The sequence below is a fragment of the Ictalurus furcatus genome, chromosome 10 (genome assembly GCF_023375685.1).
Source record: "Ictalurus furcatus strain D&B chromosome 10, Billie_1.0, whole genome shotgun sequence".
Taxonomy (NCBI): domain Eukaryota; kingdom Metazoa; phylum Chordata; class Actinopteri; order Siluriformes; family Ictaluridae; genus Ictalurus; species Ictalurus furcatus.
Genome location: NC_071264.1, coordinates 1,814,778 through 1,832,795, shown reverse-complemented (window position 1 = coordinate 1,832,795; position 18,018 = coordinate 1,814,778). Strand labels below are relative to the sequence as shown.

At 41.5% G+C, this 18,018-nt stretch overlaps 1 protein-coding gene across 2 annotated transcripts in view; it reads right to left on the bottom strand.

The window, feature by feature from the left end:
- The window catches only part of dagla (diacylglycerol lipase, alpha), a 34,646-nt gene extending 18,514 nt beyond the window's left edge, over positions 1-16,132 (bottom strand). Inside the window, exons 1-6 of one of the 2 annotated variants that reach the window (XM_053634265.1) lie at positions 15,312-16,132; positions 15,046-15,213; positions 1,764-1,865; positions 1,430-1,641; positions 698-799; positions 353-491 (exon numbers count right to left, since the gene is read on the bottom strand). In XM_053634265.1, the coding sequence (XP_053490240.1) occupies positions 353-491; positions 698-799; positions 1,430-1,641; positions 1,764-1,858 (548 nt within the window). In that variant the 5' untranslated portion in view covers positions 1,859-1,865; positions 15,046-15,213; positions 15,312-16,132. The remainder of the gene's footprint in view (positions 1-352; positions 492-697; positions 800-1,429; positions 1,642-1,763; positions 1,866-15,045; positions 15,214-15,311) is intronic. The other variant, XM_053634266.1, reaches the window with a different exon arrangement.
- Between the last annotated feature and the right edge of the window lie 1,886 nt (positions 16,133-18,018).

Genomic DNA, 18,018 nt, shown 5'->3' with positions numbered 1-18,018 from the left:
TAGCGAGGAGCCAGAGAGCGACAGACCCCTACAAGGACCGTGCCGTTCTCGACAGAAGACAGAGCTGTCTGGATCATAAAGGCAGCCAGACACACTTAGAGCAGGGACGCTGACAGCAGCAGCCGCAGCGGTAAAACTGTCACCGGTCACTAGAGAGCAGTTTCCATCTCAATAAAGAAAGTATTCGCACTGTTTATAGAGTGCTGCGGTCTGTTATTGTCCGGCCTGATCGGGACGCTCACACGGGGTCACCGTCAGGGTCACGGGGTACCGCTCTGTGTTCCACTAGTTACCTGAGTGTGTACGATGTGTATTTCACGAGAGTGTGTGTGTGTGTGTGTGTGTGTTGTACCTCAGTGTGTACGTTGTCAGGTTGCGTTGGCGGCGGCGTGTGGCTTTCAGCTTGACAAAGGTTCTTCCAGTGGGGTCAAAGGTGCACATCATGGTGAAACACACACTGAAGATCACTAACCAGTTACACACCACGATACCTGTAACACACACACACACACACACACACACACCATGACCTCTTTGCACAGGTGTTAGACTGATAGATTGATTGATTGATGGACAGAAGGAAGAAAAACAGGAAAGGGTAGATGAAAAATATAACAAAGAATGAATGATGGAAAGGCTGTAGGAAAGGAAAGTGTGTGTGTGTGTGTGTGTGTGTGTGTGTGTGTGTGCGTCTGACCGAGGGCGAGGTTTTTGGCCGTGACGTCGGAACAGGGCTGGTAGTACTGCACCAGCCAGGCGATCCCGACCACCGCATACACCAACTCTACCAGCAGGATGGCTGAGGAACACACACACACACACACACACACACACACACACACACACACACACATATGTGTAGTATATACAGTTGCAATCAACATTATTCAAACCCCATTGCAAATCAGGTTTCAGCTGAACAAATCAAACAAAAGCGAGTGAAACAGTTCGACGCAATGCTTCAAGCGGTTTCCCCCAAAATTCGACCGAAAACGCAACTTATAATGACTTCTCCAGTCTCGAAATGATTCGTGACGGAAAACGCACCTCCCTTTCCCAGTTTCTCAACGCACTGAACATTTTAGGCTCGCTTCAAGGATTTTTAACCTGGTTTCTGAGACGCAGTTGGGCTGTACACGTTTTTCTGAAACCTGGCAACCCTGCCACATCGAATTATTTGAGGTCTTCGCATTATACGTACTTATTTATACAAAATAAAAAACAACCTGCGCTGTGCCAGGGTCTTAGACAGGTCTCGAAGCTGAGGCAAAGGATTATGGGATATGTAAGACGAAAGCCAAATGATGTCTGGTGTGAGAGAACATTGTGACTTCGTTATAAACGGGTCAGGCAAACAAAACAGAAGGACTGAAAGTGAGAATTAGTGTGTGTGTGTGTGTGTGTGTGTGTGTGTGTGTTCAATGCTTACCCAGCCGTATATAGAGCACGTACTGCACAGCCTCTCGGGGCTGTGTGTACAGGATGCTGCCTCTCATGCTCAGCCACATGATGGCGCTCTCACAGATCAGGCAGCTGATCAGGATGCCCATGTAGCCGCGGCCGTGGTCCACCAGCGTGACGGAGCATGACTGATCCGAGCCGTACGGGAGGCCGAACAGAACCACAGAGAGCACCACCAGCCTAGGGACAGACCATAACAACAACAACAACAACAACAACAACAATAACGGTTAGGCCACACAAGTTTTGGATAAAATGTCCGATGTGTATATTTTTGTTCACCACAGTCTGAACACGCTGACCATATGCAGTGCAGTATGAAGAGGAAGAAAGCGGGCAGCACCAGGTCATCACTGCCAACTGACCAGCGCCGCCGAAACATCACCATGCCCGGCATCACTGCCCTGAAACACACACACACACACACACATTCAAGTCAGTGACTGTACAAATAAACATCCTGTTTATACCCGTCACCCAAACGCCAGGAACCAGCTGTTAAAGTCCCCATGAAACATGCAGCATTATTCCAAATGTTGACATACTGTAAGTCAGGGCGGGACATACCACGTGGTTCCGCCTCCCTTTTTAAATAGCCAATAAGGATGCGTTGGATTCACTTCGTAACCAGCTTACAGTTGAATAAAAACATGAGTTCGAACAGACAAGGACACATTTACGACCCGTGCATGCTCAACAACAAGGTGATTTTTTTCATGTTTTGGGTGGGACGATTCAGTTTCTGGAGAGCGTTCGATTGGACAGAAAATCTGACGAGAAGCTGAAGTGCGGAATGACGCCATCAAAGACCACACAGGGTGGAGGCGGGATTCGATCCCCCAACCCAGGAGGTGCGAGTCGAGCGTGCTAACCGCTAAACCCGGTCCTCGTCGCGATACCACAATCACACCGGTACGCCGTCTCAGCCCTAATCAACACGGCATTTTGCAGAACGGCCTTAAAGAAAAATATCGGTGGCGAGGAAACACATAGGAGGAAAAGACTGGCGGAGGAGAGAGGGAAAGACGCTGCAGAGAAGAGCGAAATCAGCAAACAGTAAACACATGGAGAGCAGATGGCACCGAGAACGAGGAAAACAGACAGAGAGCAAGACAGAAATAAGGAAATAGAAGAGAGACGGAAATAAGGAGCAAGAGCAATGCTAAAAAATAAAAGAATAGAGAGAGAGACGGAGAGAGAGACAGGGAGAGAGACGGGGAGCGAGCGTGTTCATTAGTCCAACATTGGTTTGTCACCGTCAATGAAAATGAGGCTCCTGTCCGGTTGCCATGGTTACCGCACCCTATAATCGGTCAACTGGTTCTGTAGCATCGAATGTGATGAGATGAATCAAAAGACACACACCTCAATGCCACACACACACACACACACACTTAACACATGCATTGTAATTGCTGATTTATTTATTTATTTATTTATTTAAAAACTGGAACACATCCTGGAAAATAAACGCACACGCTTGACAAAAAGCAGGCGGGCGAGCTCTCTGGAGATGCGGCTCTGCGACCTCGGCCATTTTTTTCTGCCACCACGCGTCCTAAAACTTTTTGTCTCGACAGGTCCGCTACCGTATAAAGAGCGCGTCGTTAAGCTTTATTTACCGGCCGCGAGAGCAACGAGACGGACGGTACTGCTCTGTTTCGGAGCGAGGAAGAGGATGAGGAAGAGACAGGTACTGTGCGGAAACACAGCCGGATTGGGACGGGTCAGTATGGGCGGAGCTTAAGGTAAAGTTCATCATGACATCACTAGTGAGGCTTTAATTATCTTTTCTTTGAATTATTTTGTCGTAACGTACTGCTTAGCAAACTTATGGCCTCCGTTTTTATTTTGACAAATAAAGTGTGGATGCATAATGTGCGCACTTCTTATCATAATTCTTCTTATTCATTTATATATAATTAATGTATAGGTTTGCGTTTTTGTATATTTGGATATTATTTGGTTTTGAAATGACATGGGCTTCCTTTTGGCAGATTTGCCAACCCCGCTACTGAGGAAATGTGATGACAAGTGGCCACTGAAGACACATTACAGACACGTGAAAACACCAGGTGTGAATCAGCCAATCAATCACCGCTGTCCGCTTGAGACCTGATCACCCGGGACGGACCTCGACTCCGAGGCCGAACGAAACAGGAAGACTGTATTAGGATACGCAGACGGAAATGTTCAGCATAAGCCTAAAAAAAATGATAAGACAGCAGCAATGAAAAAATGAGTCCTTGGACTCGAACAGGATATCTCAATGTAGATGGCAACAATGTCAACAGTTCAGGCTGGTGGAGGTAGTGTAACGGTGTGGGGAGTCTACCATCTTATAATGACCACTTCGAGCACGATGATGCTCCACGTCACAAAGTCGTCTCAAACTTTTTTCCACCACTCATTCGCCAGATCTGAATGCACCTTTGCTCACAGCATGAATGCCCCGGGATGTTTCCAGCACCTTGTGGAGTCCATGTCACAAAGTCTGGGTGAAACGAGTAGCGCGGGAAATCCGGGACAGATATGACGAGCAGGCTGAGGACGTACGGACAGAACTCCGCATCTTACAGCCAAAACTGCCTTGTGATGATCATATACTCGCTCGATTATGCACTCAGGGACTGCACTTAACGAGCGAACTAGCTCACCGTACTTTATTACAGAGTCTGGACAAACACATTAGGAGCTCTTACTTTCACAGTGAGTGAGCTAATGCGTTTGCGTAAACCCTACTTCCTTATCAACCCACGATCTGCCGGAATCAGGCCAGTGCAGGCCTTTCCATCTCTAGCCAATCAGCACTCGGAGACCTCAAGCGCTGGCCAAGATCAACCGGGCTGTTCTGAAGATCTCTGGGTAGCAAGGGCAGGGGTTCATCGGTCCGTATCCCGAGAAGGCGCAGTGAACGTCACTCGAAGCCAAAGCGTATCGGGTAACGCAAATCAGGAAGGGGAGAGAAAGAGCAAGAGACCTACACACTGGCGTAAAATCAAAGGACGGTGGTTATAATGATGATGTAACTGCTGAACATCAACAGCAGTAGAGCATTCAAGTCTACGTTTTTACCCACGGTTTGATCGCTTTAAAAAAATATTATTATAAAAACAAATTGAACTCGTTGTTATTCATAGGATTCCTTTGACAAATGCAGTACATTATATTACCATGGTGAAGCACGGTGGTGGTGGCGTAACGTGATGGGCCTCTGAAGCTTCTCTTCAGCAGCAAATCACGGATCGCTCCAAACATCGATCTATTGTGGCACACTGTTAAGATGGCGGACGATGAAGAAAAATTCCACCTTCCCAGTACCATAAACGCAAGCCGTTTTTTTTCCGGTACATTCCTGTTGTTTTTTTGTCTAAAATTTTAGTTGAGGCCAAAACACGAGCGCACACTACATTAAATATACCATCGATTATAACGTTATATAAAATATACGCAGCTTGATGTCCACCTTCGCATCGGTGAGTCATGATGCATCAGTGCATTACCCAGGATTCACCCAGAGTGTTAAGACGCAGGAAGTGAGATCATCACGAAAGCGCACTTTTGGTGTCAAAAGTAGGACACATGCTCCACAGCAGCAGAAAATGTTGCCGTGTGTGTGTGTGTGTGTGTGTGTGTGTGTGTGTGTAAGGTACACAGCATATTCTGACACCTATACATTAATGGAGTGTATGTGCATCTATTCCTGAGTGCACAAACACACACACACACACACAAAACACACACGCACACACACCTAGATGCGCAAGCACACACTCAAACTTGCACATGTGCACTGTATATACACGCACGCAAACACACACATGCACAGCTAAAAGAGGTGAAAAGGACCGAGTGGGTGGGTGGCGGTGGTGGGAGTGAAAGACAGTGAGTGAAGCGAGAAAAACACGAAGAAGAAACAAAGATAAAGAGAGCATGTAAGACGCGAAAGAGAGAGCGAGAGAGAGAGAGAGTTTGAGCAAAAGACGAGGGGAATGGTGGAGGGAGAGCGGAGTGGGTGTGAGTGGCACACAGTCCTCATTCTAAAAAAAGGAGACGATGCCAGTTCGGTGCCAGAGACCGAATCTGGATGTGCAAGATAAAAGTGCGGGAGGAGGAGCAGCTGCACACGAGGAGAGATACAAGAAGCAAAGAAGAAGGAAGGAGAGACGAAGACCAGGAGAAATATCTGCCTATATATATATATATATATATACATCCAAAACAAATGATATGTTCAAGAACCATCCTTCCTCATCGACTCTTTAGTCTTTAGACTAAACAGAAAGATGATTCCTGAAGCAATAAACACAGCAGTGATGGATGGACAGACGGTTAATCGAAAAGGCGAACGAGTGTTAGGATTCTGGGGCAAGGAAAAGAGGTTGAAGAAAGGACAAATAAAAGGAGGTGTGCAATGTGGGTCTGCGAGGAGGAGGAGGAGGAGCGTGAAGGAACGCAGCGTGATGACAAAGGATGCTAAAAAAAAATAAATAGGGCATGACTAGAGGACAAGAGACAACCAGAGAGAGAGAGAGAACTGAATATACGAGATGTTTAAAATGTTCTATCTGCTTATTCGATATCTTAAAATGTATCAACAAACAGTCTTTGATTTCCTTTAACCATATATACACTTATATCCAGCAGCTGTAAACGGTCGTTCCTGACACTGGAGACTCCTTCCATAGCTATGAAATAAACATCTCCTTACAGAAAACTTCCCCGTAGCAACAAGCAGACAGGTTCCTCGGTCAACCGTGAACGAGCTGTTACTATAGAAACGAGAAGGATATTATATGATATAATAATATAAAATAATATATGACGTTGTCTTTGAGCCGTTCGACGAGAAGGCGATTGATTATTTTTTCTGCCTCTTGAGCTGCACATGTGATGTGCTTGAGCTGTTTCACTACGTCGCAGTGTTATATAGTTCACATGTTCTCCATGATCAACTAACTATCAGGTGACGTACGTACGGAGTGTAATAATAATAATGCTTCCAGGACAGAAATGACTTCGAGGTGTGTTTAGTTTCCACCCAAAGTGTGTGTACGCTCACTTGAACACACAACGCCTCGCTGTTGCCAAACGGTTGCCTAGCAGCGAAGCCACATGCACGTCCTCTTTATCGTCACTGAACTTTCTCATATTGCGTGATATTTTAGAAAGTTTCACCGAGTCCCACTGATACTACATTTACATATAATACATAATAGTACATAAAGATTAAAAACACAAACACACACACAGTATGCACATGTTTCAGTGAGAGGACTTAAAAACACAGCACACAGAAAGCAGCGTTCTTGCCTGTTCCGGTCCACTATAACTACACTGATCACTAATCACTATTATTTTCGCATTAGTGAGCGAAACTATTTAACACCTCAGTAATGAAACATCCATTATAGGTTATGTATAAATGTACATTCTTCTGTCCCACTACATCTGAGTCATGTATATCTGAAGCACCGTGCACATTAAGAGATGCACATTTCTTTTCTTTTCTTTTTTTTTTAGCTCTGTGATATTCCTTTATTTTCTCTAAAACAACAGCTGAAAAAGTGAAGACCTCAGAAAAATTCCAAACCAGAGTTATAGTAAAGACTAAGCACAGAGTTATAGTAAAGACTAAGCACAGACTAGTGTTATAGTAAAGACTAAGCACAGACTAGTGTTATAGTAAAGACTAAGCATAGAGTTATAGTAAAGACTAAGCACAGACTAGTGTTATAGTAAAGACTAAGCACAGACTAGTGTTATAGTAAAGACTAAGCACAGCGTTATAGTAAAGACTAAGCACAGAGTTATAGTAAAGACTAAGCACAGACTAGTGCTATAGTAAAGACTAAGCACAGCGTTATAGTAAAGACTAAGCACAGCGTTATAGTAAAGACTAAGCACAGACTAGTGTTATAGTAAAGACTAAGCACAGCGTTATAGTAAAGACTAAGCACAGAGTTATAGTAAAGACTAAGCACAGAGTTATAGTAAAGACTAAGCACAGACTAGTGTTATAGTAAAGACTAAGCACAGAGTTATAGTAAAGACTAAGCACAGACTAGTGTTATAGTAAAGACTAAGCACAGAGTTATAGTGTTAAAGACTAAGCACAGACTAGTGTTATAGTAAAGATGAAGCACAGACTAGTGTTATAGTAAAGACTAAGCACAGAGTTATAGTAAAGACTAAGCACAGTGTTATAGTAAAGACTAAGCACAGACTAGTGTTATAGTAAAGACTAAGCACAGTGTTATAGTAAAGACTAAGCACAGACTAGTGTTATAGTAAAGACTAAGCACAGACTAGTGTTATATTAAAGACTAAGCACAGACTAGTGTTATATTAAAGACTAAGCACAGACTAGTGTTATAGTAAAGACTAAGCACAGCGTTATAGTAAAGACGAAGCATAGTGTTATATTAAAGACTAAGCACAGACCAGTGTTATAGTAAAGACTAAGCACAGAGTTATAGTAAAGACTAAGCACAGACTAGTGTTATAGTAAAGACTAAGCACAGACTAGTGTTATAGTAAAGACTAAGCATAGAGTTATAGTAAAGACTAAGCACAGACTAGTGTTATAGTAAAGACTAAGCACAGACTAGTGTTATAGTAAAGACTAAGCACAGCGTTATAGTAAAGACTAAGCACAGAGTTATAGTAAAGACTAAGCACAGACTAGTGCTATAGTAAAGACTAAGCACAGCGTTATAGTAAAGACTAAGCACAGCGTTATAGTAAAGACTAAGCACAGACTAGTGTTATAGTAAAGACTAAGCACAGCGTTATAGTAAAGACTAAGCACAGAGTTATAGTAAAGACTAAGCACAGAGTTATAGTAAAGACTAAGCACAGACTAGTGTTATAGTAAAGACTAAGCACAGAGTTATAGTAAAGACTAAGCACAGACTAGTGTTATAGTAAAGACTAAGCACAGAGTTATAGTGTTAAAGACTAAGCACAGACTAGTGTTATAGTAAAGATGAAGCACAGACTAGTGTTATAGTAAAGACTAAGCACAGAGTTATAGTAAAGACTAAGCACAGTGTTATAGTAAAGACTAAGCACAGACTAGTGTTATAGTAAAGACTAAGCACAGTGTTATAGTAAAGACTAAGCACAGACTAGTGTTATAGTAAAGACTAAGCACAGACTAGTGTTATATTAAAGACTAAGCACAGACTAGTGTTATATTAAAGACTAAGCACAGACTAGTGTTATAGTAAAGACTAAGCACAGCGTTATAGTAAAGACGAAGCATAGTGTTATATTAAAGACTAAGCACAGACCAGTGTTATAGTAAAGACTAAGCACAGAGTTATAGTAAAGACTAAGCACAGACTAGTGTTATAGTAAAGACTAAGCACAGACTAGTGTTATAGTAAAGACTAAGCATAGAGTTATAGTAAAGACTAAGCACAGACTAGTGTTATAGTAAAGACTAAGCACAGACTAGTGTTATAGTAAAGACTAAGCACAGCGTTATAGTAAAGACTAAGCACAGAGTTATAGTAAAGACTAAGCACAGACTAGTGCTATAGTAAAGACTAAGCACAGCGTTATAGTAAAGACTAAGCACAGCGTTATAGTAAAGACTAAGCACAGACTAGTGTTATAGTAAAGACTAAGCACAGCGTTATAGTAAAGACTAAGCACAGAGTTATAGTAAAGACTAAGCACAGAGTTATAGTAAAGACTAAGCACAGACTAGTGTTATAGTAAAGACTAAGCACAGAGTTATAGTAAAGACTAAGCACAGACTAGTGTTATAGTAAAGACTAAGCACAGAGTTATAGTGTTAAAGACTAAGCACAGACTAGTGTTATAGTAAAGATGAAGCACAGACTAGTGTTATAGTAAAGACTAAGCACAGAGTTATAGTAAAGACTAAGCACAGTGTTATAGTAAAGACTAAGCACAGACTAGTGTTATAGTAAAGACTAAGCACAGTGTTATAGTAAAGACTAAGCACAGACTAGTGTTATAGTAAAGACTAAGCACAGACTAGTGTTATATTAAAGACTAAGCACAGACTAGTGTTATATTAAAGACTAAGCACAGACTAGTGTTATAGTAAAGACTAAGCACAGCGTTATAGTAAAGACGAAGCATAGTGTTATATTAAAGACTAAGCACAGACTAGTGTTATAGTAAAGACTAAGCACAGAGTTATAGTAAAGACTAAGCAAGACTAGAGTTACAGTAAAGACTAAACACAGAGTTATAGTAAAGACTAAGCACAGACTAGTGTTATAGTAAAGACTAAGCACAGACTAGTGTTATAGTAAAGACTAAGCACAGAGTTATAGTAAAGACTAAGCACAGAGTTATAGTAAAGACTAAGCACAGACTAGCGTTATAGTAAAGACTAAGCACAGTTATAATAAAGACTAAGCACAGAGTTATATTAAAGACTAAGCACAGAGTTATAGTAAAGACTAAGCACAGCGTTATAGTAAAGACTAAGCACAGAGTTATATTAAAGACTAAGCACAGAGTTATAGTAAAGACTAAGCACAGACTAGTGTTATAGTAAAGACTAAGCACAACGTTATAGTAAAGACTAAGCACAGAGTTATAGTAAAGACTAAGCACAGACTAGTGTTATAGTAAAGACTAAGCACAGTTATAGTGTTAAAGACTAAGCACAGACTAGTGTTATAGTAAAGATGAAGCACAGAGTTATAGTAAAGACTAAGCACAGACTAGTGTTATAGTAAAGACTAAGCACAGCGTTATATTAAAGACTAAGCACAGAGTTATAGTAAAGACTAAGCACAGACTAGTGTTATAGTAAAGACTAAGCACAGTTATAGTGTTAAAGACTAAGCACAGACTAGTGTTATAGTAAAGATGAAGCACAGAGTTATAGTAAAGACTAAGCACAGACTAGTGTTATAGTAAAGACTAAGCACAGCGTTATATTAAAGACTAAGCACAGAGTTATAGTAAAGACTAAGCACAGACTAGTGTTATAGTAAAGACTAAGCACAGTTATAGTGTTAAAGACTAAGCACAGACTAGTGTTATAGTAAAGATGAAGCACAGAGTTATAGTAAAGACTAAGCACAGACTAGTGTTATAGTAAAGACTAAGCACAGAGTTATAGTAAAGACTAAGCACAGACTAGTGTTATAGTAAAGACTAAGCACAGAGTTATAGTAAAGACTAAGCACAGACTAGTGTTATAGTAAAGACTAAGCACAGAGTTATAGTAAAGACTAAGCACAGAGTTATAGTAAAGACTAAGCACAGAGTTATAGTAAAGACGAAGCACAGCGTTATATTAAAGACTAAGCACAGAGTTATAGTAAAGACTAAGCATAGAGTTATAGTAAAGACTAAGCATAGAGTTATATTAAAGACTAAGCACAGAGTTATAGTAAAGACGAAGCACAGCGTTATATTAAAGACTAAGCACAGAGTTATAGTAAAGACTATGCACAGAGTTATAGTAAAGACTAAGCACAGCGTTATATTAAAGACTAAGCACAGAGTTATAGTAAAGACGAAGCACAGAGTTATATTAAAGACTAAGCATAGAGTTATAGTAAAGACTAAGCATAGAGTTATAGTAAAGACTAAGCACAGAGTTATAGTAAAGACTAAGCACAGAGTTATATTAAAGACTAAGCATAGAGTTATAGTAAAGACTAAGCATAGAGCTATAGTAAAGACTAAGCATAGAGTTATATTAAAGACTAAGCACAGAGTTATAGTAAAGACGAAGCACAGCGTTATATTAAAGACTAAGCACAGAGTTATATTAAAGACTAAGCATAGAGTTATAGTAAAGACTAAGCATAGAGTTATAGTAAAGACTAAGCACAGACTAGTGTTATAGTAAAGACTAAGCACAGACTAGTGTTATAGTAAAGATGAAGCACAGAGTTATAGTAAAGACTAAGCACAGAGTTATAGTAAAGACTAAGCACAGAGTTATAGTAAAGACTAAGCACAGAGTTATAGTAAAGACTAAGCACAGACTAGTGTTATAGTAAAGACTAAGCACAGAGTTATAGTAAAGACTAAGCACAGACTAGTGTTATAGTAAAGACTAAGCACAGAGTTATAGTAAAGACTAAGCACAGACTAGTGTTATAGTAAAGACTAAAGCACAGAGTTATAGTAAAGACTAAGCACAGACTAGTGTTATAGTAAAACATAGCACAAATTCATTCCCATTTTCATAATAAACCAGGCACGAACCTGATTGTTAGTAAACAGGACAATAACAAACTGCATAGCTTCATTTCACAGACTGCAAGTGTTCAGAAAACATTCGGGGCCCCATCCCAACCTGCAGAATGTGCACTATGTAGCATGCCTAAATAGTAAACACACCAGTGGTGTACTGGCAAACTATTCAGTGCAGCCTGGGAATGCAGCCCAAGTGTTAGTGGCTCTGAGGATATAAATAAACGCTTCCTCTGTGTTACAGGAGCATTATGAGAATAAAACACTATTGTGCAAGACAACAGCCAAGTTTCCACCGAATTTACAAGCGTGAAATAAGACGTTCCAGAGCCACCAGACTCGCCCCGAGAAGTTCTTATACCACGGCAACTTGCCAACACTGACCAAAAAAAATATTTATTTATTTATTATTAATGAAAGAATGATACAAAGAAAGTTCCGTTAAAGGCCGAAGAAGCTCATTTCAGACAAGTCCTGATTTTTTGTGTCTGAACAATTATTGAAATGAGTCTAGTCGCCTTGATTTACGACTAGTAGACAGTCACTGCGTCTGTCACTCAACGAGTCGTGCTGTTAAACCCGTTACGCATGTAAAAATGCTGTAAATTGTCTGAGAGCGGTCTCTAGGAATCGTTTCACTTCCCATTTTTGTCTAAAATCCGCACAGAGATGTTTGCTCAGACTCTCGCCGCCCAGTTATCAAACACACCCCGTGAGTGTGGGCCGAGAGAGGAGCCACGTCTCTGTGGACATACACGGCAAAGTCTGTTTACCTGCTGGGAGCCAAGCAAATACACGAAGCGCTTTAGAATGCGACTTCCGTCTACATTACTGCACTTAACAACAGGCTTTGTTTTTTTTAAAGGTAAGCATAAGACTTCCATCACCTCCATGAGACACAAAGTGAGAGAAAAGCAGCAAGACATCAACTCCATGAATTATTACAAAATCTACTTTACATAACAAATGTGTGTGTGTGTGTGTGTGTGTGTGTGTGAGAAAGAGAGAGTTGTTAACACAAAGCCAATTAAGCAGTGTTATTTAACACCCACCTTGACTGCCATACTATTAAAGCCTTCGATCAATTCACAATCCAGAAATTAATAATTAGAGAGAAATAGGAGGCCTTTATTAATTTTATATGTACCCAGAGGAGGATAAATAATACATTCACTGGCTAAACTCGGCTAAAAACTAGTCCACGTTAATGCAGCTCGATGGTATGACAAGCAAATTATGGACGATAATACAAACTGTGGAAAATAACCACATACCTTTTTATTCGTTCTTTTTTTGGGGGGCGGACATTATATAGCTACAGTCTATCTCCACTCAATCATGTCTATAATGAAGATTAAATCTGTAACGCTTATACTCTAACGTCTATAGCAATTTCTGCGTCCCCGGTTCCAAAACAAAGTTGGGGCGTGTGAAACGTAAATAAAAATAAATACAGAACGTCACAAAACCCGTACGGTATCTGCGGAAAACGTGTCAAATGTTGAACACTGAGGAGAATGTACCGTTTTAAGGTGGGGGTGGGGGGGTTGGGGATGAGGCTGTTTAAGAATTCGACGGCCGCAACACGTCTCAAAAAAGTCGGGACGGGGAGGGGGGACGACGAAAGGCCGGAGAAGGAAGTGTTATCAGAAAGAACTAGCTGGAGGTTAATTGGGAACCGGTCAGGAAGATGATTGGGTATAAAAGAGGATTTCAGAAGTAAAGATGGGTAGAGGTTCTCCGATCTGCGCGGGAAAACCCCACGTCTACCGTTTGTGGAACAATTTTCGTTTGCGAAGACTTTTTTTCAGACGTGTTGTGGTCATCGAATTCAAAATGACCTCATTGTTCTCTTAAAATGGTACATTTCCTCAGTTTAAACATTTGACATGTTTTATATATATATATATAAATTAATAAAACAACGATACCTTATATAGCAGTGAAAATGCCTATGGAAACGATCATGTCTATAGCAATTCTAACATTTATGGTGCTGATAATGACTTTAGGAATTTCACTGACTAGGACGATGATAATGTATATACCGATGATGATGTCTATAGAATGTCTAGAACGTCTACGATAATGACACGGTCTATAGCGACGGTTTAGGTGTAGCACAGCACGGATTAGCTATGTTAGCGTTAATAATTATGAATATTATAAATATTATGAGACACAATACGTGTGTGTATATAAAATACAAAATCAGAAATCATTCTGGCATCAGATTTTCTCATCTGTGGGATGCGTGGGATGGCACAGATCCTGCACAGAGATCTAGGACATGTTTTTAAACACCACCATCATCACACCTAGCTGTGTTTTACATAACTTGCTAACAAAACCTGGCAGAGTTTGCTTGGACACTAAGTATTGGATCAGCATTTGGACCATATTCTGTGCTACCTTTAGTGCCACGACCGGCCAGAGCACTGCTGTGCTGCTGTAGACGTGAAGAAACGATATTTCAGCTTCATACACCTGTACTTGATCGTGACGTAGATAGAGAAGCAGCCAGCAGACTCACAGCAGATTAAGTCTCCAACACCAACCTGCGCATCACGTTGATATCGTTCCAGACTGGACATGCAGCGACATTAGACCTGCTCTTACGCTTGTTTCGAAACGAGACACAGTCCTGCCTGTAATGTTTTGGACTCGTTCACGGGTGAACAGCATTATGGGATTTGTCTTCTCTGAGAGTATCTCGTTCTCGATATTTATTTATTTATTTTTGCACGAGAACACCGTGCACAAGCGATCATCTGCTCCAAATTCGTCCTTACAGTCATCCCATCCTGTCAGTTCTCATTCGACGTGAACGCGAATGCACTTCCCCCTCGGGGACAGCGTCCACTGCTTCCATTAAACGCCTTCGATATCCGAACCACAACCAGGCCATTAATGCGTCTACGTGAAAGCTTTTTGCGTATAGCATTATTTCCTTCTCCCAGCAGCTTGTGTATCTGTGTGTGTGAGTGTGTGTGAGTGTGTGTGTGTGTATGTGTGAGTGTGTGTATCAGCATGCCTGATGCTTGTGATTAGCACAGTGTGTGTGCTGCACACACTGCACATACAGGAACGGAAATGCCTGTGCAACCTATTGCAACGTGATCGCAAATAAGATCTGCATTTGAGGCGACACGTTCCAGGAGAAATGATGAAGAACGCTGATGAATGGTGAGGGATCTGAGGACATTAGTATGCACTCCACTGCCTCTCTCTCTCTCTCTCTCTCTCTCTCTCTCACACACACACACACACACTAACAGAATGACCAATGAGAAGAGCTGGATGTTGCACAGAGCCTGGAATACGTGTGAACAGCCCATGCTGATCCGTGCTGAGGGGCGCCCGTAACAACAAGTCTCTCACCTGTTTTAGGACGGCGTCTTCCCGAGACCGTCGTCGTCGTCTGTGCTCCTGTTCTCTCTCCCATCCTCCGCAGATCGCCACCCAGATGTCTCTACGAGCGAAGAAACGGTGGGAGAGAAGGACTAAAAGAGCCAAGCTGTCTGTCCCTGTCTGCGGCGTGTCCTGACACTCATAAATAATAATAATAATAATAATAATAATAATAATAATAATAATAAAGAAATAGTCAATATGACCAGTTTAGGACCAAGTGTGCCTGCTAATACCTATAGAAAAAAGACAAGCCTTCTTTACATCCTCTGTGATTTAGTCTCCTTAGAAATTAGGTTCAGGACAAAGCAAGTCATCATCATGTCCTAATACAGTCCGTACAAACGTCCGAGTCAGACCTTCTCCGAAAACAGCTCAGAAATCCTGTCCCTGGTGCAGTGTCCACTTTAAAACCCGCTTCAGAGCAAATGCAGGCTCTGCGACCCGTCCCCAGTGTCCCCAGTGTCCCCTGAGCCGGGTCAGGGAGAGCTCCAGCAGCAGGTCCAGCTCAGATGTCCTCGGTACGCGCTTCCCCGGCCACACCGGTCTCCAAATATCCGTCTTTACGCATTTGCGTCGTCGGTCTGAGCAGTGCCAGGCTCTGAGCAGCGCGTAATCCCTCAGCCAGGGTGTGACTTCTCTTCCCGCTTCCTTCCTCTTATATTCTTTCTGTACGTTGACGAGTGGAGCAGCTCAGCGTCTCAGCGCACAGACTGCTGTCTTCCTTCTTCCCTGCGATCTGGCGAGCTGCTTCCGAGGAAAACGGGCGTTGCTGGGATTCTCCTCTCTCCCAGCCCGCAGCGCTCTCCATTCCCAGCTGCGCCCTCAACGTAGTTTGCGTAACACTGGGCGACATGTCATACTAAACAGCATGGGAGAGCTGTACGCGCGCGAACACACACACACGCACACACACACACACACGCACACACATTATTATACACACATACTGTTTAACACGTTGCTATGTGCGTTGGGTTGTACAGTAGGTTGGACCCTAATGCCAGGGTTGCCAGATCATTGCGTATCATGCGTGTGGTGTGATGATCTGATGTCCACAAACTTTTGCTCATATAATGCCATTTTTTCTCGCTATTCGGGAAATTCATGCATCACCCAGCAACATTTCATCACTTAGAAAGAAGGACCATGTTCCTTTCGTTTTTGCTTCAACTAACAGATGTTTGCAGCTGTATAATAGTACTAATCTATTTATTTCTATAGTTAGTTGGTTAGTCATTTAATTCATCTCTACTCGTACCAGTGTGCACTTGCAGAAAGGATTGTCAGACTATTATATTTTAATCATTGTAAAAGGATTTCTTTTCTTCTTTTTGCTTTTTTTTTTTTAGAATGAGGAGCACCTTAAACAAATGTATTAAATCTATTTTATAAGCATTATGTTTTTTTTTAGTCTTTCCCCCAGAAGGATGTGATTATATATATATATATATATATATATATATATATATATATATATATATATATACACACACACACACACACACACACACACACACCTAATAAAACTGTATTTACGGTCTATATACATACACACACACAGCTAATAAAAATGTATTTACGGTCTACGACTGTAACAGTGTTTGAAGAATGGCTTTATGCAGTAGTAAAGCCAGTTGCATTTGCTTTCTCACACTCCAAGGATAAATATTAGTTGGCTTGGGGTTTTGTACACAGCGAATATTTTCTAAAAGATAGTGTGTACCGTAGTGTTGCCCCATCTTCTTGTCTGGGTTTTAATGGAACCTACATAATATATAATATATAATATAATAACGCCTGCACCAGGAGCCACGACTGGCGAGAGAGAACCAGAACTATAATCAAGCAGCTGTCTATATTGCGTTATGTCAAAAAGATTCATTGTTTTGGTTTTAAATGAAAAAAAATTGTAATCGTGGTAGTATAAAAAAAATTTGTTGTTTTTTTTTGTTGTTTTTTTTTACAAAACGTACCTGTAATCTGATTACTCTGTTTTTGACGTAACGGCTTACAGTTACCTTTTTTGTATCCTGATTACGTAACGCGTTACTGAATTGCGTCATTCTGTCACCTTCCCAGCCTTTTAGGTGTGATACTGTACATACCAGACCTCTGAGAAATCAGCCTTATGTCACTCAGGAATGACTGGGTGTGGGTGAATGATTTGAATTGTTTTTTGTAATGAGTGTATGATGAAGTAATACCAGTTTTAAAATAATTCCATGACTGTAATCATCACCACGCACCCAGCCAAGAACAATTCAACCCCATCACAAACACAAACGGGAGTTAAATCCCCCAACATGGCAACCACACACAGATCCATGAAAGCGCTTCTTTCACGTTGCGACGTTTGCGTAAGTCACGGCGTCACTCTGCTTCGTGAATAGCGAGGGTCCGGAAAAGGCCTCCTACTGGACACTTAGTGTACTACTACCTGCTGTAAATGGCATTGTTTCATAGTCTATGTACTGTAACGCACTTATGTAGAAAATAAACACAACAGGAAGGCGTTGAAGATTGAACCTGGAGCTGCTGCGTCATTTCCTGATGCTTACGCAGCTGTTTACCCCCAAACACCTTTTGCACTATATAATACAATGACGATTGACTGATGATGTTAATCTTCCAGTCTGACAGAAAGGTTTTGGGATCAATATCTCCGTACTTGCCATTTGGGTTAAGATGACGTCACTAAGCGACATATGACGTCATGGGCATCTGCACAATGTTTCTCTGGTATGCACAAAAGAGTCTGCTAGAGCGCTGATTAAAACAAACGTACAATACGAGGTTGACTCCTGACGTTACTCCTAACACGGACGCAGTGTTCTCTGTTTAAAACGGACGAAGAGAGCTAAGCCCAGCCGTATCAGCCGTCTTTTTAATCTCCGCACACATTTGGTTTCAGGGCCCCTTGTCTGAATCTGACGCTCTGAA